At 42.2% G+C, this 21629-nt stretch overlaps 3 protein-coding genes across 4 annotated transcripts; 1 reads left to right on the top strand and 2 right to left on the bottom strand.

Annotated features, from left to right (window-relative positions):
• Window positions 1-434: 434 nt before the first annotated feature.
• tigara (TP53 induced glycolysis regulatory phosphatase a) lies at window positions 435-5358 on the top strand. The gene is made up of 6 exons (XM_017418924.3): window positions 435-584; window positions 1775-1812; window positions 1902-2023; window positions 2788-2865; window positions 2949-3059; window positions 4277-5358. The coding sequence occupies exons 1-6, from the start codon at window positions 520-522 to the stop codon at window positions 4664-4666; spliced, it is 804 nt and encodes a 267-aa protein (XP_017274413.2). The 5' UTR covers window positions 435-519; the 3' UTR covers window positions 4667-5358.
• A 724-nt stretch (window positions 5359-6082) lies between these two features.
• LOC108237499 lies at window positions 6083-7848 on the bottom strand. The gene is made up of 3 exons (XM_017418936.3): window positions 7501-7848; window positions 7126-7229; window positions 6083-7055 (listed from the first exon to the last, which is right to left on the bottom strand). The coding sequence occupies exons 1-3, from the start codon at window positions 7676-7678 to the stop codon at window positions 6696-6698; spliced, it is 642 nt and encodes a 213-aa protein (XP_017274425.1). The 5' UTR covers window positions 7679-7848; the 3' UTR covers window positions 6083-6695.
• A 3538-nt stretch (window positions 7849-11386) lies between these two features.
• On the bottom strand, window positions 11387-20319 carry fgf6a (fibroblast growth factor 6a). Of its 2 annotated transcripts, none has more exons than XM_017418839.2 (3): window positions 19463-20315; window positions 18751-18854; window positions 11387-13688 (listed from the first exon to the last, which is right to left on the bottom strand). In XM_017418839.2, exons 1-3 carry the CDS (start codon window positions 19821-19823, stop codon window positions 13512-13514), a joined length of 642 nt encoding a protein of 213 aa, XP_017274328.1. In that variant the 5' UTR covers window positions 19824-20315; the 3' UTR covers window positions 11387-13511. The 2 variants fall into 2 exon arrangements, with proteins under 2 accessions (XP_017274328.1, XP_037834395.1); XM_037978467.1 differs by having other exon boundaries at window positions 13553-13684; window positions 19463-20319.
• Between the last annotated feature and the right edge of the window lie 1310 nt (window positions 20320-21629).

Below are 21629 nucleotides of genomic sequence, written 5' to 3'. Positions count from 1 at the left end.
TTAACCATTGGTGAGGTTAATTAGTTAGTTGCAGTGAGTCCCGTTAACCAATAAATCTGTAGCAAAAATGATTTTTGTTTTTAAAATCAGTGTTTTTACATCACATAATACTCTGTTTTAACCACAAAATTACTTTTTATTCTTGTTGTGTAACAAGTGACAAACTCCTGGAGATTGCTTTTTATATTAAAAGCTTTAATTAGATCAAATCTAACTACATTTAAAAAAATGTATCTGTGCAGATTTCATATTTCTCTGATCATTTTCTATATTTTAAACTTCCTGATAACTTCGGCTCAGTTTTGCACTAACACTGATTGGTTTTACTGCATAGTCTCGGATTTTACACGAATATTAATTAAAGTATTTGGAGGAGGGGAGCTTAATCGGAACTGGGGCTTTAATTGATCATGGACTGTTAAGGGACGTCTTGTTGTCGGCTTCCGTACAGCATCTCGGGAAACGAGCACTCAGAGGTTTGAGCACCTTTGTATTATTTCAGAAACCCGCGGCTCGTTGATGCGCCTCCTGCCTTCCGTCCACAGGATGAAGGCGCTAACGCTCGGGCTAACCCTCGTCCGGCAGTAAGTCTTGAGTAATGCTGGTGTTTTTAACAGCAACGCCGTCCTAAGCTGCTGCTTTTTAGGTCCTTTTCACGGGTTACGACATGCTCCAGAAACCAAAAGGTTAAACTAAGGCGAGGTGCGGTTGGGAAAATGTCTCTGAAAAGCCGTTAGAGGTTTAATATAGCCTAGCTTGAACCGGCTGGAGGAAGTGCAGCAGCAGGTGTCTCAGGCTGAAATTATTGACAGGTTTATTTTCAGCTTCCCGGGGGTTGAATTAACAACAGCAGAGGAGTTGTTGTTAGCGTCAAAGCAGACAGTTAGGAAGGATTTATTATATTAATTGAACACTATGAAAAGCAAAGTTTCACGTGAATCACTTGGTGCGACCGTCAGGACGCGCTGCAGTGTGTCATGGTGACCACAAGGGGGCAGAGTCCAACTCTTTACTGCGGAAGTTGCATTTTTTAACAAAATAAAGAAAAGTAGCTGAATAAACCTGAGGTGTTGGAGTTCAAACAAGGAGACAAGAGGCTAAAGTAAGCAAAGCAGTAGCTGAAATTAGATATATAATTTGTGCCAAAGGTAAAATAAACCAACCGGATACTAAAGCTTAAATTAGCAAAACAGTAGCCGGAATTAGAATGAACAAACTAAATGCTAAAGCTACAATTAGCAACACGATAGTTAAAATGAACAAGAGTAGGGTAACGTTAGCTAAACAGTAGGTAAAATTAGCAAAACAGTAGCTGAAATTAGATGTAACTTATGCTAAAGCTAAAATTAGCAAACCAGATGCTAAAGCTACAATTAGCAACACAATAACTAAAAAAAAGAGACGGGTAAAATTAGCAAAACAGTAGCTGAAATTGTATGAAACTTGAGCTAAAATTAGCAAACCAGATGCTAAAGCTACAGTTAGCAACACAAAAGCTAAACAAAGCAAAGCAGTGGTTAAAATTCACAGAACAGTAGCTAACGGCTAAAAGTAGCAGAACAGTAGCTAACAGCTAAAAGTAGTAGTATGCTGAAGCAAAGCTTTAAGAAAACAGTGTTTTTGAAGCAATTCGGGAGTAGTGAATTTTATTATATTTATATGGGAACTATAAAAAAACATGACACACTGTTCCTTATGGAGCTAAAGGTTTTGATGCATGAATGAATAAAACAGCAGACGTAGTTTGATTTACTAAATCATTTAACTTCCACAGTGGGGAAACGACGTACAACAAAGAAGGACTCCTACAAGGTATGATCTCCTCAGTGTCGGCACGGACAGAATAAAATGTCTAAAAACATCTTTATAAACTCTCCTGCTTTGTTGTTCCGTCTCTCCAGGCCAGGCGATAGACGCCCCCTTGTCTGAAACGGGGCTGCAGCAGGCCGACGCTGCAGGACTCTACCTGAAGAATGTCGTGTTCAGCAACGTGTTCGTCAGCGATATGCTGCGGGCGCGACAGGTGAGGGGCTCCAGGTGCATCATGGGAGGAAAAGCATGAACACAAGACGTCCGGTGGAGTTCGGCACAGCGTGGTTTCATGCATCCTCAGACCAATACGCCCGTCTCTGGTTTTTAGTCAGTTCCATGAATTTACAAAATAACCTGCATGAAATAAAAATAAGCCGCTTTTTTAAAAAATATAACTTTACAGAGCTGACTCAAGTTATATAAGCATGGCAGGGGTGTTCAGATGGTGGCTCGGGGGCCACATCTGGCACACGGGTGAGCTAAGTCTGGCACAGATGAGTTCATATTTTAAATAAAACTACTTTTTAAATCCTAAATTAAATTTATGTAGTGATAATAATTGCTGTATGTGCGGCCTCCTGATCAGTTCAGTTGAACATCCCTGTAGTTTGGACTTCATGTCCCTTCAGTTCTGCTAGTTAAACTAGTTTTCACATTACTTATTGATTAAACTAATATAGAATTCAGCTGGTTTACTCAAACCTGTTTCTTCAGACCAACACAAGACGCATTGTGTTTCAGTGAAATACTTCCTTTTAACAACATTCTTTGTAATTGTTGCAAAATAAAAAAAAAACATTAAGTAAAGTGAAATAAGTTCAGGTAAACCAAGCCAGTGACTTGTTCCAGTCAAACATATTTCATAAACAAAACCTAATTTATGTTATCCTTTTAGTGTAAATTACAAAATTAATCATAACACACTTTAATATATGTTGAACTGAAGTGTAACTTTAGTTTTTGTTTTGCCTGCAGACGGCGGAGAAGATCATGCAGCACAACAGCAGCTGTTTGGGTCTGCAGATGGTCTGCGACCCGCTGCTGAAAGAGAAAGTGAGTCGTGATTTCAGCAGTGTTTACTTCGTGAAACGCTTCCATTTAAAGCCGGATCTTTGCGTTGCCGACTTGTTCCATAGAGCTTCGGGGTGGCGGAGGGCGGCCGGGTTCAGGACCTGAGAGCGATGGCCGAGGCGGCGGGTCAGTCGTTTCCGGGCTTCACGCCTCCGGGCGGCGAGACTCAGGAGCAGGTGAGGCTCTCTTTAAACATAACCTTTTATTTGTCATTTTCCTGTTTCTTCTCATTTAGTTCATTTCTCGTTCCGTCATAAAAACCAATAAGGTATCAGAGCTTTTTGTTTTCGGCTGAATCTACCTGAATGTTGAACAGCTAGTTTATTTATTAACTCACCCTCTTCAGTGTTTACTTACAGTTTTTGTTGTGTTAAAGTTAAAAACCTTCTGTGTACACTGGAACAGGCTGGATGAAAATTTGCTGCACAAACTTATGGTGGCATGATTTGTTTTCTTAAACAGAAAAATGAAGGATTATTTTCTTTTTTTAAGGTAAATACTTTACATTTACTCTGTCTTCAGACCTGAATGAGTTACAGCTCATCATCAAATCAGAAAATGTGTTTTTAGTTGGTCAGTAAAATAAAAAAAGTTTTTTTTTTTGCAAATGATTACTTTATTAACAGAAAGAAACTAACATGAAACTGACTCATGAGGAAATCACAGGAGCTAATAATAATAATAATAGGTTTCCTAAAATGTTATTCATATAAAGTGTTATTTTATCAGGTAATTGGTGACAGTTCGTTGCTTAGTACAAACAAATACAAGAGAGTTATGAGTTATAAAAAAAGAAGAACAACAAAATAATATAAACTATAAAGTTTGTGAGGTAACATACAAGAAAATAAGAAAAACAGTTGATTCATTCGAGTTAGATAAAACCTACAAAGACTTTTTGAATAAATAAGAAATGGATATAAGTTTTAAAACACACCGGGAGCCAATCCCAGTTTAGTTTTCAGTGTATTTTGCTCGTATAAAACTAAAGTTTATGTTACAGACCTTGATTTATCCCACACAGGGATGCAGTACATACAATTTGCCACTAGGTGGCAGAAAAGGCTGCCTCTGCCGTTTAAGGCATTTTCTGCATTTCTTGCATATCTCCACAGGATTTGTTTGGAATCAGAGATCAAAGTACTCGTTCCTGTGTTGTCAAACGGCTGCAGATATTTCATCAAAATGTTTGTGTGGAGGGTTTTCAAGCACAATATGTGACCAGAAGGTGGTGTTGATGATGCAGGAGGACATAAATAGATGAAGCACAGAGTGCCCCAGTTCCTGTCTGACACAGGCCCCCTGACCGTGTGTTTTTGTGTTTTGATTGCAACAACTTTTTGCTTTTATTCAAAGTATCATGTTGGTTCTGACGGGTCTGTGCTCTGTTCAGGTAAAGGAGCGAGTCAAAACGTTTTGGGAGAAAATGCTTCAACAGATTGGGGCCGAACACTGGCGCGACGGGAGGCAGGAGGATGTCACCTCCGTCACCCTGCCACGGGATCCGTCTCCTGTCGAGGGGGGAGCAGATGACGGGGTGAGGGGCACCCCGGTCCACGCGTTAGTTGTCACCCACGGAGCTTACATGTGTGTGGCGGCGCGCTACATCGTGGAGGAGCTGCGTTGCCGCTTACCTCCGGGTGTTGACGAGGTACGCATGTTCTCTTTAAGCCCCAACGCTGGACTCTGCAGGTTCACACTGGACATTATAAAACAGGGAAACAGGTTCGTGCTGTCGGGAATCCGCTGTGTGTTCGTTCACAGGGCGCAGCACGTCCAATAGGAACATTTTTATCATATTTAAGACAATTACTTCACATTTTACGGGACTTTTACGATGACTGCCTTCAGAAAGTTGTTCAGGTTGGTCAAACCTGATGGAGAAGACAAACTGAAGAGAGTTAGGAGAGAAAAAAACAACCTTGTATACGTTCATTTAACAGAACAAACTGTTTTTATTCACAGCGCAAAAGTATTATTGAGGAAACACTTTCAATGTGTTTTACTGAGAGTGTATAAGAAGTTTATATATTTTGTTATCTGTTAAATAAATTTGCAAAGTGATCGTCCTCCCAGGATGATGTCAGAACCAGTGGTTTCACAGGAAGACAAAATGCTGTTCAGAGTGAAATGATTTATCTGAAGTCGAGCTGAAACGCAGGAGCTTTTAATCAGTATTTACTGAATAAATCAAACAGCCTTTTTAAATGTTGCATTTAGGCCATCGTGTGCTGCGGTTCTTCAACCGGAACAGGTTGTTTGTGTTGCAGAGAAGTCTTCGTCATGTCTTCGTCAGCGTCTGGCTGTTCATTACTCTAAACGCAGGAGTTTCAGCCTCAGAATAGTTCACGTTTCTATATTTATCCTCCGAGTTGTTCACAGATTTTAAACGGGAACACAGACCTGCAGCAGAGTTTACTTATTGGAAACCAAATCCTGAGGAGTCAACGAGGACAAATAAATGTGGAAAACGGGCTTCTTAGCTTTATTTAAACGTGTTTTCACTGACTTCCTGTAAAACACAGAGTGATACTGCTTTTAAACTTCTTTTAATCAGTTTTTAAAGCTTGTTCTGATTTAGCTCATGATCAGAAACATAATCCCAGATTAGATCTTTTGATCTGCTGTTAGCTTTCCTCCAATCTCGATTAGTTTAAAAGCATCATGTTTTCAATGCGCTTTATAGATAAAGTTGATTTGGTTTAAAATACTTTATCAAGAGGGCTTACAGTGTTTTTCTGCTGAACTGGGCTGTTTTGAGACAAACAGACCATAAATTTAACTGAGGAGTTTAATTTAAAAAATACCGTCAGGTGGAAACATTTCTGACAAACTGCTTCTCTTCGTTTTCTGTTTGTGCAAATTCTGAATGAATCAGATACGTATTACTACCTTTATTACTGTGATTTCCATCATTTATCTTAAAGGAAAAGCAAGAGAACAGTAATAAAACCCAACATTTTACTCATTTTCATTGTTTCCCTGCTATAAATAATCATTAGTTATAAATAAAGCTGCTCCTCTTCATTCATAACTGCACCTAAAGATCCTAAAACACGAGATAAACTCAAATCTTTATTTGAAACGCGAGCTTCTCGTTAAGATCTTCCGACACGTTTGACGTCGAAACAAAGCAGAAACAGAACTTTCTTGAAATAGAAACAGGCATCACACAGAATAGATACCATTTATTTATTATTTTATCCTTCTCGTCAGAAATAAAACATCGTGAAATATATAAATAACAAGCATCAAGTTAGAAATAAAGTCATTAAACACGTTTCAATAAATAAATACTTTTCATTGCTGTGACTTTTGGTGTCCAGCACCGGATCATTTTCTATGAGTGCTTTCATGTGACACAATTTATTCATATATATATGTTTACTGTATGTATAGTGACAACATTTTTAAAACCCTGTTCAGTTACCTGTACATGACTCAGTTTTACAGAAGTAAAACTCAGATTGCCTCATCTGGTTCAAGGATTAAAATTTAACAGACAATGGAGGTTAAAGGACATCAGGACCAAACTTTTGTTGGATCTTCCCAAACTTATCTGTCACCTGCTCTTCAAACAGAACGCCTGAACACAACTGATCAGATGAGACCCGGATAAAACCTGATTGAAGCACTTTTTAAGGCATTTTATCTCTTATCTCCAAAGTTCTGGGAATATTTGATACAGTTTCTGTCACAAAAAGAAAGAAATCACCTTCGACAGTCACTTCTTACCTCGGAGGATCTACCCCCAGGACGCCATCAGATACAAAAATGTTCTATTTAACATAAATACTTTTAACCTAAAGTCCTTATTGGTGTTCTGGCCGATCTGCGATGTTCGTCTTGACGGGACTGCCGGGCCCGTTGGGTTGTAGCACCCGCAGGGGGTCGTCGCAGGATGAGAGGGTTTCTTTGGACACGGCGCCCGTCTGGTCCTGTTCAGGCTGCCCGGCGGTCCCGTCCTTGGTGGGAGGTGAGGGATGTGATACCGTCTGCAGGGGATCGGCAGGGTTCACCTCCTCGCTCCTTCTCTGCCTCTTCACGGCAGGCCCCCGGTGAGCCGCCCGTAGGTCGCCTCCGCCCAGCTCGAGCAGCCAGTTCCCGCTCGTGGAGTAAAACGCATCGCGGGGGGTCTGCTGGAAGAGGCAGTCCCTTCTGTCCTTCCGCCTCTGAAACAACAAGCCATGTTTACAGACTTCTCTGACACTCTGAGGCAAAGCAGCTCCAGGAGATACTCACAGACTTGTACAGCTCTCCGTTTACGTCCACACACAGGAATCGCTTTTTTCTCAGATCATAGATCGACACCAGACTATTTGCTGCCTTTGTTGCAGGAAAAACAACTGGAAGAAAGTGTAAACAAATCATTAAAGGGTAAAATATTAACCTTAAACTTAGTAGCTTCTACAACAAACTGTTTGATCAGAGACATTTCTGTGCTGCTTATCTCAACACAAAATACATTTTAAGGACAATGTTGCCGTTTTAAGAGACATATATGGCACTGAATGCTGCCTTTGGTGAGACTGAATGGCTCGTAATAACAAACATGATTAATATTTTCTGCAAAAAACAAACCGTTATGTAATTCTGTGTGTATACAAACAGACTTACCCAGAAGGCCTCTGTGAAAAGGGCTTCCCATTGATTCGTTTCGCTCCGGGTAGAATGACTCCATACGTGCTGCAGGTTTGAAGCCGGCCGCCGTCGGGCGCCGGCGCCGCGGTCTACAGTCCACCGTCACACAAACATGTACAGTAATCAGGGCGAGCGAGAGGAAGGCCAGTTGCATGATCAGTGGGGACGAGTCGCTCTGCAAATGCTCGAACGTTCAGGGTGGTGTGAGGGCAGCGTGTGGAGGAGGAGAAAGTCCAACGGGCCTATTTAAACAGAGGGTCAATAAACTGGCTAACTCATTTACCAAAATGACTCTATCAGCTTCCCTGCTTGCTCTGAGCTGCAGAGATGAAGGCTTTCAACTCCAAAAACACTCCTTTCCCTCGCGAGCAGGAGGACTGCGTGACAGCAGGTTTTATCTAACAAGATGTGCGTTTTCTGACACGGAAAACAGTTTAGTTCTTCCTTTCAGACAAGTCCTGATGTTTTTCAGTTTTCTGGCGTGAACCGATGCATCCGAGTGCGCTGAGTCATGTCCAGGGAGAATGATTTCTGACCCGTTTATCAATTAACTGTACGCACTTCCGCTGCTCTGTCTTTCACAAGAGCGTACAGTGACTTCACTTCAGCCACGAGCTGAAAAAACTTAGAAAAGGAAGTCTTCAGGCCACTGAAACTGCTCAGAGATGGAGGAGTGAATTGCAGACTTTATTTTCCCTTTACGATCAAACTTCTTACCTTTTCTTCATTTATTTATTTTCTCACCCAAACCTGTAATTGTTTAGCTGTTCGCAGGTCATTATTTCATTCTAAAGTAATAATAATACTGTTTCAGTTTGACTCGAATAGCAATAATCTGCTTTATTTTCTGTGGTAAAAAACCTAATTAATCATTAGAAGGCGTAGTAACGGTTTCTCTCCACAATAACAGTTCTTAAATAATCACTCCTGACCAATAATTAGGTTTATTTCCAGGACTTACTTAAAATGAGAACAAAATAGAGCGGTGCTGTGTTTGACGTTCCAGTTTCTGTTGAACTTCTTTCACCAGGAGAGGGCGCTCCATACCATTCGACAGGTTTTGGAGCTTCTGCAATCAGAGGATTCGGGGGTTTGTGACCTTGTCTTGTCACATGTTGGACGAGAAGGTGAACTTTCTGACATATTCATCAATATATGTCGAAAACAAATATTTACCGTGTATGTTTACACTGTATATACACTTTAGGGGTTATTTCTCAGAGAAAGCTCCCGAATGGGAAGCAGAATGTTTAACCACAGAATATTAGTCCAGTTGTTTTGTTTTTATTTGTCCTGGATGACTGAGAATCCACACCAGCACTCAGGATTAATGAGAAACACATTGTAGGCTCTAAATTAGATTAAAAAGGTTGTTTTTTTTAAAGGTATGGAACATTTTTTACCCTTAAGTCGTACCACTCATGCTCAGCAGGTCTAAATTAATTGAAACACAGCTTTAAAGAAATAAGTCAGAAAATATTTTACAAAACGTCTTTTATTGTCATCTCAGGAATACAGTTGACTGCTGTGCACAGCACATACGTACAAAAATAAAAGGAAAACCATTTGTAATATAGTCTTTTTCTTACTTGTCATCATATTTTTTCAGAAACAAATGATTGGAGAAGTCTGTTTCAAACTAATTTACAATCATTTTAATAATCGGAACTAAGGCAGAAGGTGAGGTATATGTTAAAAAAGAGGAGGGGGGACTCAGAGGAAGCACTCTCCCCTCAGTGCAGGAATAGAAAAAACAGAGAGAAACATAAAGGCTGTCGGGCCGCAGGGAAACACGAGGCTGACCTCAGATCTGCCCACGGACCTCCGCTTCCCTGCGAGCCAACACATTTTAAAAACCAGCACAAGTCCAGACACTGGATCTTTAATCAAAGGGGTAAGACAATCCTAGCCCATTCCGAACTCTACATGCATAATGAGGAATTAAGGAAGCAACGTTGAAAAGTGATCGTTTCTCACCTTGAACTAGCCTTTCTCTGTATTAGACGACCTTTCCTGCTTCACAACAGCATCATGCAGACATGGTGGGATTACTGACAGACTTCCACCTGGAAATCTGAAGATCTGACAGCAAACTGAGCTGCTTTCTGGTGCGAATGCTGCAAACGCCATCCGCCCCCAAAAAGCCCAACGTATATCCTCCAGTTTAACGAGTCGTGACTTTACAGTTCCCACTCACTGGCTGCTCAGATTCCCGTCGTGCTGACGGCGTCCTCTGAGCGAGAAACCAGGAGAGGAAAAAAGAAACGTACAGTAAAAACACATCTAAAGAAGTCGTGTGTCAGCTTGTTCTAAAGAAAGAAAAAGCAGCGTCTCCTGCTGCACAGAATATTTGCACTTCATAATAAAAAAGAAAATTGCACCTTGTGTTTATTTTGATAAATTAGAAAATAAAATACTCATCAATAAACTCCTCGCTGCTATGAAAACAAAAAGCTACAAGTGATCATTTACCGATCAGAGTGATATGATAAATACTGATCAGTTCAATTGACCAATAAGATGCTCAAGACAAAAGCCTCCAAAGACGAAAAGTGGCGTCGACATTCCAAGAACATATATGACATCTCAAGTGGTTCTTTTGCATCACAGTATTCAGTCCATCAGATAACTGACTCAAATATCTTTTTTTTATTATAATTATTCTTTTTCTGGAAGCATTGGATTATTTATCCCTGGCCTTTTGCTACAAACCAACTCCGCTCCACTCCTCCGCCGCTCTCGCCTTCGTCCTTCTACGAGCGCCAGCTTGCACAGTGAGGCGACGTTGTGTCGTTCCTGACTCAGAGGCAGAGCGTGACAGCGGCGCGCTCAGGTGGATAAACACACTCTGCTCAACTCTTCCTCTCTGCTGCCGCACGAGCTGGAGCTTAAATGCTGCCTAAACCATCTCAAGCTACAACCCAAAATCCAAAAAAGATTTGGCTTAAAGTGTAAATAAAAGCAAAATGCAATGATTTGCAAATCTCATAAACTTGTATTTTAATTGCAGTGGAACACAGTAAACATCAAATGTTGACACAAGGAAATTGTACCATTAAAAAAATACTAATAATTTTGAATTTGATGGCAGAGGTTGGGACAGGCTGTAAACCTGTAAGAGCTGAGGACAGCAGCTGCTGGAACGTTGTCCCATTCTGCTCTGACAGAGGATTCTCGCTGTTCAACAGTCCTGGGTCAGCTTTGATGGATTTTTATTTCACGATGTCACAAATCGTTCTGCTGTAACAATGCAGGATGAGGTTTTTGCATCGTGTTGCTGAAAAACACGCCTGACTGAGAGCAGATGTTGTTCTGAAACCTGGAGAGACTTTTCTGCATTGATGGCAGAGGCACTAATGCACCCCCATACCATCAGAGAGGCAGGCTGTGAACCCAAATTCACAGCTATCCAGTGCTGACTTTCAGCCTTGACCTTTGACCTCAGAGATTTCTACAGATTCTTTAAATCTGTTGATGACATGAGCTGGAGATGATGGGATATTCAAAGTCTATCCAATCTTTTGTTGAGGAACTTTTCACAGCCTGCTGGACCTCCGCCCATCTTTACTTCTGAGAGATTCAGCCTCTAAAAAGCTTTTTTATCTCCAGTCCTCTTTCTGACCTGTTGCTAATTCTTGTAATTCATTATAAAATGCTCCTCCAGCTGTTTCTTATTTATACCACTTAATTTTAGCCTTTTGTTGCCCCTGTTCCAACTTTTTAAAGATGTTGCTGCCATTAAATTCAAAATTATCCCTTTTTTTTTTTTCACCAAACTTGTAGAGTTTCTTAATTTAAACATTTATATTTGCCGTGTTCCGTTGTAAATAAAATGTGGGTTTAAGAGATTTTCAAATCATTGCTTTCTGTTTGTATTCACGTCTTACACAACGTCCCGACCTTTTTTCAGAACTGGGGTTGTATTCTGTCTGTGTTCCAGGCCATGAGGTAAAATATGACAACTACAAAGAGGAATTTTGCTTTTAAATCCAGACTCATTTCACCAAGCTGCCCTCCTGCTAGGAGAATGCTACTTAAAGGATCTCGCAAGTCAAGTTACAAAATTAGCAAAAGATCTGACCGAGACGCACCTCACTACAGTATTTAAAAGACTGCGCGTGTACCATGACTTGAAAAATCATCCGTGCCCTTCTTCTCTTTTCTGAGAAAGAGCCTAACAAGTGCAGAGCTTGGTAAAGCCACGAGTGAAAGACCGAGAGAAAAAATAAAAATACCAACACAAGAAACAATCAAATCTCTGACCTTGGTACAAAAATGGCTCAGATGCACAACATTCCCAGGGCCCGGCGCTGACATCAACCAATGAGAAGCCCACAAATCTGACACTCAGGTATTTTCCCCGAATATTTCACTCCACGTCCTCAACAAGTTCAAGAAACAATCAGTGCTGCACACAGAGTGCCGTGCACGTCCTCCATTCATGTTTGTGTTTTCTGCTGGGTTCACTCTTATCCTGCAGAAAATTACAGTATCTGAGAGAGGAGTGGGAGCATTTTTATGAATTCAAGTACGTTATGCTGCATAAACAAAGTCTGAATGAACATTACAAAAACAAGAAGCCCTACTCTACCTCAACGACCAATCTGAAAAATGCAGAAATAGCTTAAAACACTGGGTTAAAAAAAAAAAAAAATCTACTTTTTTAAACTCATCGTTATGCTCAACAAGATCATGAATTCTGTATCTGTTCCAGTTCTCTGCAGGCCAAACTGGAACGCTTACATTACTTAAAATGAACCCGAAAAGCCGTCATATTTACAGTGAACTGACTGATCAGCAGCATCCTCGAAACACGCCACTTCTAAGTGCCAGACATCATCGGTGTGAACTTCAAACAGCTCCCGTTTTTCAAAATAAAACAAAAATAAATACTTTGGGATGAGTCAGCAACAACAGAATGACAACAGAGTGCTCAGTTTGAAACATCCAGCAGACAGAAAAACGCCTGATTGCGTCAGGCCGATCGTTTGTGCTACACAGACGCACGTTTGAAATAAATGCATCCATGAAACAATTCTACATGCATGCTGAAAACTGTCACACACCCATACGTCCAGTACACAGTCACACGCTCAGGCTGGCCCAACCAGCCGGCTGTGAAAATAAAAGCTGGGATTGTCAAAGCCGTCTCGGACGTGATGTTTTGGGGGTGAGGGGGTGAATGCTGAATCTAAATCTAACTTTCCAAGAGGCTCCACTGGATCCTGTGCAGCATCAAGTCTCGGTTACTCAATTGATCCAGTAATAGAAAGAGAATAAAAGTGGAGAAACCTCAGACCCTCGAGGAATTGGGCTAAAGTCCCTCGTGGTGTCTTAGGGAGCGACGACTCACGTATCATTCCTATTTCTGACTCCAGCCCCACATTTCTTGCATTCAACGGTGAGGGGGCCGTAAGAAGGAATTCAAGGCACAGCCACCTCATGACGACGCAAGAAAAACCACCGACAAATTTACAAGTGCTCCAGTTGCCCTGACAGCGACAGAAACAATCCATCACGGACGCCCGGCTTCTTGAAAACGTTTTAAAGTAAACAGGCGTTCAGTGCACGCATTTCCCGTTTCCTAAACGTCCTTCTCAGTACGTGCTTGTTTGAGGTAATACCATCTCTGTTTTTATTTCCAAAGGATGAACCATGATCCACCGACCCAATCCAACAAGCACCCATAAAAACCGAAGGGACGAACAACTCTCTATCCCCTTCGGACCACAAAATGATGAAACTTAGAAAAGCAGCACAGAATGGCATTTCAATCATTTCTAATACAAAGTCAGCTACCCAAATATACATATAAAGTTTGAATAAATATTTTCAGATATAACTGTGTTTCTTTCTTTTGCAGTCCATGTTGTCTTTTGTGTTTGTACGTACGTATATGGTATTTGTGTTACCTGGGATATAATCCACATGTGCAAATAAATTTGTTATTGCCAGTTTTTTTTTTTCTTTCTTTTCTTTCCTCCTCATCATATTCGAGGTAGGAAGTGCGTTACAGTCATGGCAGTAGTGGCTTTGTTGCCCCTCTTCACACGGCCATGTTTGCTCAGTGCGATGTAGGAGCCTCTGTAAACCAGAGACTCGTAGGCGTTGTAGTTGTTTGGGAGCAAACTCTCCTTGAACTTGCACTCATCATGGAAGACTGTCTAGAAAGAAGAAAAAAAAAACACAAAGAAAGAACATGAATCTTATTCAGCTGCTCGAGAAAAGGATAAAAACTGCAAACAACAATAAATAAATACTTATTAAACAGATTTTGTTGTGTTGATCTCGTCTCATTTGTGTATCTGGGGACACTGAAGCTGCAGATGACTGAGACAAATATTAGGACTATTTAAATATTAGGCTTCATTATATATACTGTATATCCAGAAAATACGATAAATCTTTGTCCAAAAGCAAGCAAGCAAGTAAATATTTACTCATAAATCACCTTTCACACACACACAGAAACTAAAACCACAGTTTAGATATATTGTTCATTTAATAAAATTGTAACAAGCTTTGGGATTTCATCAGATAATCTTTTAATAGATGAAGGAATCTTTATAGATGCTGGATAAAACCCGTCTCTACGAGCGCTGTGCAGCGTGACTTTAAAGCAGACGTGATGCTGTTGTAGAAACAAATAAAAACTACTGTCAGTGAACGCAGCAGCCACTTTTTCCTCTCTGCACTCATCAGAAGACGGCTTCTGTCCTCACAAGGCCTTACGCAAATCTGTAAATCCTAATTACTTAGCAAAACCTGCTGCCATCTAGATAACTTTTTCCAGGGAAAGTCCTGTTTATTTCAGCAAACAGATTCTAAGAACTCTCCAGCATTTCTGTGGGTTAAAACAGTCCTGGAGTTACAACGAGCTGACCCAACACGCATAAAAAAACCTTTCACACATCGGGAAATGACATTTCCCTTTAAAAACTGAAACAGCTGACAGAACCTTAGGACTCTGTTCAGACCCTGCACTGAGATCCGTCCTGGGGTAATCTGATTACAAGCGGACAGCTTTGATTGAGAGCATTCACACCTGGCAGTAACCCAAAACCTGCTTCAGATGCAGACGCCACACCGCGCAGGGGGCAACTGAGCAACAAAGAAACACTGACAACAGATCTGATGACATTTCTGTAAAAACTGCTTTACCTTCAAACATCTGAGCTACGGCATTATCTCTTAATGAGTCTAATTATCCATCAGTATATATTTGAGACAGGAACATTCAGTGATGAGTGGCTTCAGAGCGCTGTGTCAGAGCAAAGAAGAGCAAAAACAGAAGATTGTAGCTCGTAGAACTCCACAATGCACTGACAGTCACCATCTGTCACACAGCGTATGCATCGTGTTCAATTAGCTGAATATAAAGCCTCATAACGCTGCTCAGACTTGTCCTGGGACAGAAACAGCTCATTTCAGCTCACAGTGACCACAGCGGGCCCAGTCGGCTCTAAAACAATACGAACAAACTTTAAACTAAAGAGAAAGCCATCACACTGTGTCCTGGTAATCCACTGAGTCATAAAATCTCCACATATTGGGACTTTTGTAAATGTTTCAGCCAAAAAAAAAAAAAGCCACATCTTCAGAATATTCCCAAGGATGGCCGTTTAATTATCTTTAATCAGACAGCAGCTGACATTTTTTATAAAACCCCAAAACATCCAGGTGAGACAGGTAGGATTTTGTGTAGGAGATCTTACATCTTGGCTCGGGACAGATTGTGTTCAGACTACCAAACATACGCGGACAAAAGGGTTCCAGACCGCCTCATCGAAGCTGTTCACAGCAGAAAGCAGAACAGGAGCTAAAGATGGATTTTAGCGCCAGGTGTGTTCAGCGTCTGAGAATCTTACACTAAGGCAGGGGGATCAAACCCAGTGACGTAAGGGGGCCAAAATTAAAAATGTGGTCCTAGCCAAGGGCCAATCACGATCAATATTTGTTAAAAATGACATAAATTAAACTCGGTTTTAGATGTATTATGTCAAATCATTCATATTAAAATATCAATTATCTTTTCCCAGTTACAGATTATACAGAATTTAGAGCAAACATACTTTAATGAACACAGACAAACAGTTTAAACTTCAAAAAGCACATCATTAGCTGTCATTTCTTACGCCTCACTCAGCTTTTAAATGAATTTCTTAACATTAAAACAGATTTTTTTTTTAAAAAGCCATCAACAAAAACCTGATCATACAGAAATTAAAACTATATATTGTTGGCTTTTAAGTCACTGTCCCTATTCCCTATTTGGGCTCAGTTTTTTTAAGCAAAATAAGAATCAGAGACTCGATCTGTCCCAGATTAGAGGGCCGGACCTGATGAAATCTAAACGTTATCCTGGGGGCCGGATGAAATGTTACAGAGGGCCGGATCTGGCCCACGGGCCTTGAGTTTGACACGTGTGTACTAAGGGTTTTAAAACATGCTACGAGCATTAAAAAAAAAAAACATTAGTATAATTTTTTTTAAATAAGTAAATGAAAATGACAGTTTTTACAATTGCTGAAACTAAAACAAGTAAAGCAGTATTTCCCTGTGATCGCCCCCCTTTATGTCTGAATCTCTGACTCTGCAGTGCTCGCCACGCTCGGCGGCGGAGCAAACCCCCTCCGTCAGAGAGCATGTGGCCTAATTCAATCTCTTATCAGATCCTCGGTCTGCTCGCGAGCTGACGCTTCATCACTCAAGACCAGATAAGCGGCTGCATTCTGTCTGTCAAATATGTGAGCCTCAACAAGTAAACGTTTTAACACAATGACCCCCCCACCACCCCCAGGGACAGCTTTATATTCATCACCGCCTTCAGTTCTACCCTCTCCAGCAGGCCTGCCAACTCAGTTTTATACGTAATAAACCTTATTCACCTCATCACGCTGTACAAATCAGTAACCATTACAGAGAAAACGTGAACCAATTACCTCTCGTGTGGAAAAACTTCCAGTTTCTGATCACAAACATGTTCTGGATCAGTACATCTGCAACCAGCCTGGAGGGATATTTACTTCAATAACCACATTTTTAAATGATTATAAGCACAACAGCTTCTTCAAGCAGATTTTCCCTGAGATTAAAATAAACTTCCACCAAAAACTAACGCTTTGCTCAGTTTTAATTTAAATTAAAACCCATTATTCGGTGAAAACACCAGCCTAACTTTGGTGAACAAATCCACTGAGTTAAATAAAAAGGTGAAATGGGGTTTAACGGGGGAAACAGAAGTCTGAGTTTATGGAATATCTAAACTGCAACACAAAACTAAAACGTTCAAGAACAGAACGCTGTTTGAACTCTCACGAGTTAATTAAATATCAGACATTTATTTTTTGGGGAGTTTAACGTAATCGATGCATTTTGTATTCTGTTAGATTCTCACCTCCCAGCCGGCGCCACACAGACTCCATTTTATTTTGTCCAGCTCAGAGACGACTTGTTTGGATTCAAATTAAGTTGCTTTTGTGTGTTTGTGACTTAACAACAGCTATTTGCAAAAATAATATTCAAAGGAGTGAGAATTTGTCAAATTTTCTTCCTTTTTCTAAAGTCAAATAATGCTTGATTGTTTGTTTGTTTGTTTGTTTTTTTGCTAACAGCATGAAGTCTGGTTAAAAAAAAATCAGCGTGCACGTTTTCCTGAGCTTAGAAAACAGATTGCAAATCTGCATAAATGGTTAAATCAGGCGAGTCTAAACCAAGAAACAACTAAAACATGCAGGACAGCCGCCCTCCGGGACCAGGACTGGACACCCCTGGTCTAAACTAAGCGATCGTACCATTTTTTTTAGAAAAGAAAATATGTAATTCTGAATTTTACGCCAGCAGAAACATCTCAAAACAGTTGGGACGGAGACATGTTGACCATTGTGAACCATTCTCTCTTTACAAAAATAAAATAAAATAAACATTTAATAGCTGAGGAGAGCAGTCACTGGAGTTTTGACCCATTCTGTCGGATGTAGGATTCTAGATGCTCAACAATCCTGGGTCTTATTTGCTGGATGGGAGCACATGAGACACTTTTCTGCATTGATGGAGATGTGTGAGCTTCCCACACCAGAGGTACTAATGCACCCCCATACCATCAGAGAGGCAGGCGCTGAGAACAGGCCCTCTTTAGGACGGATCACATGGCGTCCAAGGTTTCCAAAACAGAGTCCATAAAACAGTTTTCCACTTTACTTCAGCCCATTTTTGCCATAAAATTCAAAATAACAATTTTTTCCCCAAAAAGCTATGGTGCTGTTTCTTAGTTTTAACTTTTTATGTTTATTATGTTCCACTGTAAACAGAATATGGGTTTATGATGTTTGCAAATCATCTGTTTTTATTGAATTCTGCCTTTTACTTGAGTTTATGCTTAGAGTTTTATCATCTCCTTTTCAGTTTTGATGATTTTAACGTCTTTGCTGTAATTGTTGTATAGGTTTAAAGTTTAAATGTGCTTTTTAAAGAAAGTTGATTTATTTACATTTTGGAGCTGGGGTTTTTAATCTGATCCTTGGTGAGCTCTGGTCCAGTGGGAATGAAATGTTTGAGGCTTTTGTCTCTCCGAGGACGCAGATAATGAAATACTCGAATTCTCAGAAATTTCACAGAGAGCAGAAAACTATTTTTGGTGTCGGAGATAAAAGTAACAATAAAACATCCTGTTTCATTTGTCAGAAGCTGTACAAGGAAGATGTTGTAAACAGCCCGTGGTAGACAAAAAAATTAATGTTCGTGTTTCAAGTTTATCTTTTTAAAGGTAGAAGCTGATGGACGAGGTGCAGGTTGGAGCCATTTACCTCCTTGTGTGTGTGTGTGTGTGTGCATGAGTGTGTGTACTGCAATGCAAAACAAGCATTATGCCGTTTAAATCGATTTCCAGTTCTGCTGACAGGCATCGGGGGTTTCCCACCTCCGCACTCCCAGGACCACATTACCATCCTGTGGGCTAAATCCTGCATCTGTTAACCTCATCATTATTCAGCCATAGGCGCCTCACACACCCGCTTTAAATAGAGCTTTATAAATTCCTGATGGAATTAAAATATTTGGACTTTGCAACATTTGAGGCTCCCCTGTTGGCCAAAGGGCATGAAACCCCATTCCAATACATGACAGCCAACTAAAAAAAAAAGGGGGGGTGGGGGGAGGAGCTATTTGATGTCAGGATCTAATTAACTAACACAGGCGGGCGATAAATGAAATGCTGTGCATACCTACCGTTCCGTATAACCTCCCACGGCTGTTCATTGCCACGAACAGCTCGCTCCTCACCCCGAACAGGCTCACCACCCCCCTCTCCACCGTGGAGATCTCTATCAGACCTGGTGCAGGACAGAGAGGAAACAAACAGAGCATCCTGACATTTCACTGTGTTCTTACGGCTTCTCTCTCTCTCTTTGGGTGGAACCTTGCAGGTTGCTGCGCAGCATGCCTTTTTTTTGCCTTTGTTCCGCATCCCTCACTCCCAGATTTGCATCCGTCAATTAAGCGCATTCGGGTTATTGCAGTGATTGCAGTGATTGCAGTGATTGCAGTGACGTGCACTAAGTGGCTGCTGCTCTCTGGACCGCCCTCAGAGCGCTGCGTAAAAATAAGTTGTGGCTAAAAGCGTCCATACATTCATGACATGGTTGAGCTTGGAGGAGGAGGGGGTGGGGGGGAAGGAGAGGAGGAGGGAGAGAGAAGGAGGGGGTGTTCGGTGCTGATGGATACTTGTTTTTAATAGAAGAAATCCAATTCTCCCTGAGAGTGGGATGAGATCTGGTCATGCAAATGAATAAGAGGGGACAGAGTGAGTGCGGCGCGGCGCGGCGCGGCAGCGCGTGCGGCACGGCGCGGTGCGGCGCGCGGCGCAGTTTCATCATGCTCAGCGCCTCCTCTGCCTCTCTCTTTATGTCGAACTGCATTACATTGGAGGTAGAGAACTCACTGTACTGGTTTTCATTATGTACACCGTTTATCCTGCCGTCGGGGAGGATCTGCAGGTGAAACCCGATGCCCACGTTGCAGTAGAGCCTCCGCACTCTTTTGATGCCCAGCAGATAGTCACTCTCCCAGTTCAGCTCCGGTTTCTCCCCGGAGACCCCCAGCACGGAGCGGGAGAAGAGGGTCTCCCATCGCCTCTCCAGCAGAGTCGCGTTCGTCCGGCCGCTCGGGAGGGGGGACGCCGCCGCCACCCCCAGCAGAAAGCCCAGCAAGAGAAGCACCGCGCTCCGCGTCCAGCTCGGCGTCCAGCGCGGCGCGCCGGCCTCGCAGGACATACTGACGGGGAGCCTTTGCGCAACGGCCATCCGGTTTACCTCCGGGCCACGTGGTCAAAATTAATGACCCTAAAAATACCGCTCCTCTTGTTTTGCTTCCTTCGGCATGCTGGCTGAGGGTTATTTTTGGTGAGCAGATCAGAGCTCCGGGCATAAAGCGCCAGCCCCGGCGAGGAGGAGGAGGAGGAGAGGAGACGGGAGAGTGCGCGGAGCTGGAGGTGGTGGTGATGTTGTTGGTGGTGATTACCATGTTTTGCAGCTCCTCCGCGCCCCTCTCTCTCCCTTACACACACACACACACACACACACACACACACACTTACTTCCTCTCTCTCTCTCTCGCCTCTGACAGTCTCTCCCTTGGTGATAGTTGGGAATAAATTCTCACCAGAAGCCCCTGACTCTATCGCATCCCAGGTGGCGTCATGCCGACTCCCCAGCTGGGAGAACAGCAGGTAGGAGGGGGGAAAACCCAGTCAGCTGAGGCTCGAGGCGGAACCGAGTCCTGTCACTGCAGGACAGGAGGAGCAGGAGCGTTCAGCGGCCTGGGACGTGAGGGAGGGGGGCAACAAAGATCAGAGTTCAGAATCCCCCAAGTGTCCTTGAGCAAGACCCCCACTCAGGTTTAAAGCACTGTCATGTAGCAGAGCCCACTCCTGGCCAGAGTTTAATTATGACATATTCACAAACATCTCACCCCCCACCACACACACCCACCCCCTACGGTGCATTCGTGAGAATCTGAAGCAAATCTGGAGAGGCTTGCCATAAAATGGCCCACATTTCCAGCATGCCATTCCCTGACATGAAAGGATATCATGTTTTCCATGTAACAGATAAGGCCATGGCAGAAAGCCCGTCAGTGAGGGGGGGGGGGGTAGTGTGTGTGTGTGTGTGTGTGTGTGTGTGTAAGCACCAGCAGCTCACACACTCACACACACACTCCACTTTCCTGAGATATCCAAAGGGTGGCACCATTTCCACACCGAAACCGCCTCATGTGGAGCCGCTGAGGTCTACAGCTTCTACTGGTTCCCAAAGTTGGGCTCGGGACCCCACTGTGGGCCGCAAAATGACAAATGGGGGTCTTGAGATATTTAACCTAATTTTAAATTTTTAGCCACATTTGACAAAATAAAAACGGTTAGACCTGAATGAAAGCCGGACAGCGGTTTGCTGTCTGTGTTGCCATGACGTCATGTTTTCTCAGCTCAGCCATCACAAGCCTCTCCTCTGCTGTCGTTCTGTGGGTCGGTAGGTAAAATGTTTGGACCCACAGCTGCAGACCATGTGTGTCGAACTCTGTTCCTCGGGGGCCGCCGTCCTGCATGTTTCAGATGCGCTCTCGCTTTAAACGCCTGCACCAACCAAAATGTTGCTCCAATAAAAAAAACATATTTACTCAAATAATCTAACCTTTAGTATAAAAACACTCATTACCAACCATAAAAACAGTTATCCTGAACTATGTCAAACAGTGCAGTTTGACGCCATCCTGAAATGCGGGTACACACTCAAGGTAAACAAAACACTGGATGAACCTGATAGAAACCACGTGGAAGCTCGAGGCACGTGATTGGCCAACATCAGGCTGGTTGTAGTCTGTGTGGGTAAACAAATATGGCTGAATCGACCAAGCCTAGAATCTCAGAGATGTAGAGGTGATAATGTAAGTGAATCTGCTGCTAAATGCAAAAAAAGAAAAGGAAGGAGAAGGATAACTGTCATGTATAAATATCATGACTCAAGCAGGGTGGTGGAGCACCATGAAGACCCGGCTTTTACAAAACCTCCGGACCATTAAGTTTATAATATCTGAGTTTTTTTCCAAATCTA

Source organism: Kryptolebias marmoratus, linkage group LG11, assembly GCF_001649575.2.
Source record: "Kryptolebias marmoratus isolate JLee-2015 linkage group LG11, ASM164957v2, whole genome shotgun sequence".
Classification (NCBI taxonomy): Eukaryota; Metazoa; Chordata; class Actinopteri; order Cyprinodontiformes; family Rivulidae; genus Kryptolebias; species Kryptolebias marmoratus.
Note: the sequence above shows the minus strand (reverse complement) of the source record. Positions and strands in the feature narration are given on the sequence as shown.

Bases quoted from the DNA above. Each gene is read 5' to 3' on its own strand.
- tigara (XM_017418924.3), top strand. From the start codon at position 520: ATGCGCCTCCTGCCTTCCGTCCACAGGATGAAGGCGCTAACGCTCGGG. The intron at 2,024-2,787 runs GTGAGGGGCTCC...TTTTGCCTGCAG, and splicing joins ATATGCTGCGGGCGCGACAG to ACGGCGGAGAAGATCATGCA. The intron at 3,060-4,276 runs GTGAGGCTCTCT...TGCTCTGTTCAG, and splicing joins GCGGCGAGACTCAGGAGCAG to GTAAAGGAGCGAGTCAAAAC.
- LOC108237499 (XM_017418936.3), bottom strand. From the start codon at position 7,678: ATGCAACTGGCCTTCCTCTCGCTCGCCCTGATTACTGTACATGTTTGT. The intron at 7,230-7,500 runs GTAAGTCTGTTT...ACTTTCTTCCAG, and splicing joins TTTTCACAGAGGCCTTCTGG to TTGTTTTTCCTGCAACAAAG. The intron at 7,056-7,125 runs GTGAGTATCTCC...TTGTTGTTTCAG, and splicing joins ACGGAGAGCTGTACAAGTCT to AGGCGGAAGGACAGAAGGGA.
- fgf6a (XM_017418839.2), bottom strand. From the start codon at position 19,823: ATGGCCGTTGCGCAAAGGCTCCCCGTCAGTATGTCCTGCGAGGCCGGC. The intron at 18,855-19,462 runs GTGAGTTCTCTA...GTCCTGCACCAG, and splicing joins ACATAATGAAAACCAGTACA to GTCTGATAGAGATCTCCACG. The intron at 13,689-18,750 runs GTAGGTATGCAC...TCTTCTTTCTAG, and splicing joins GTGGGAGGTTATACGGAACG to ACAGTCTTCCATGATGAGTG.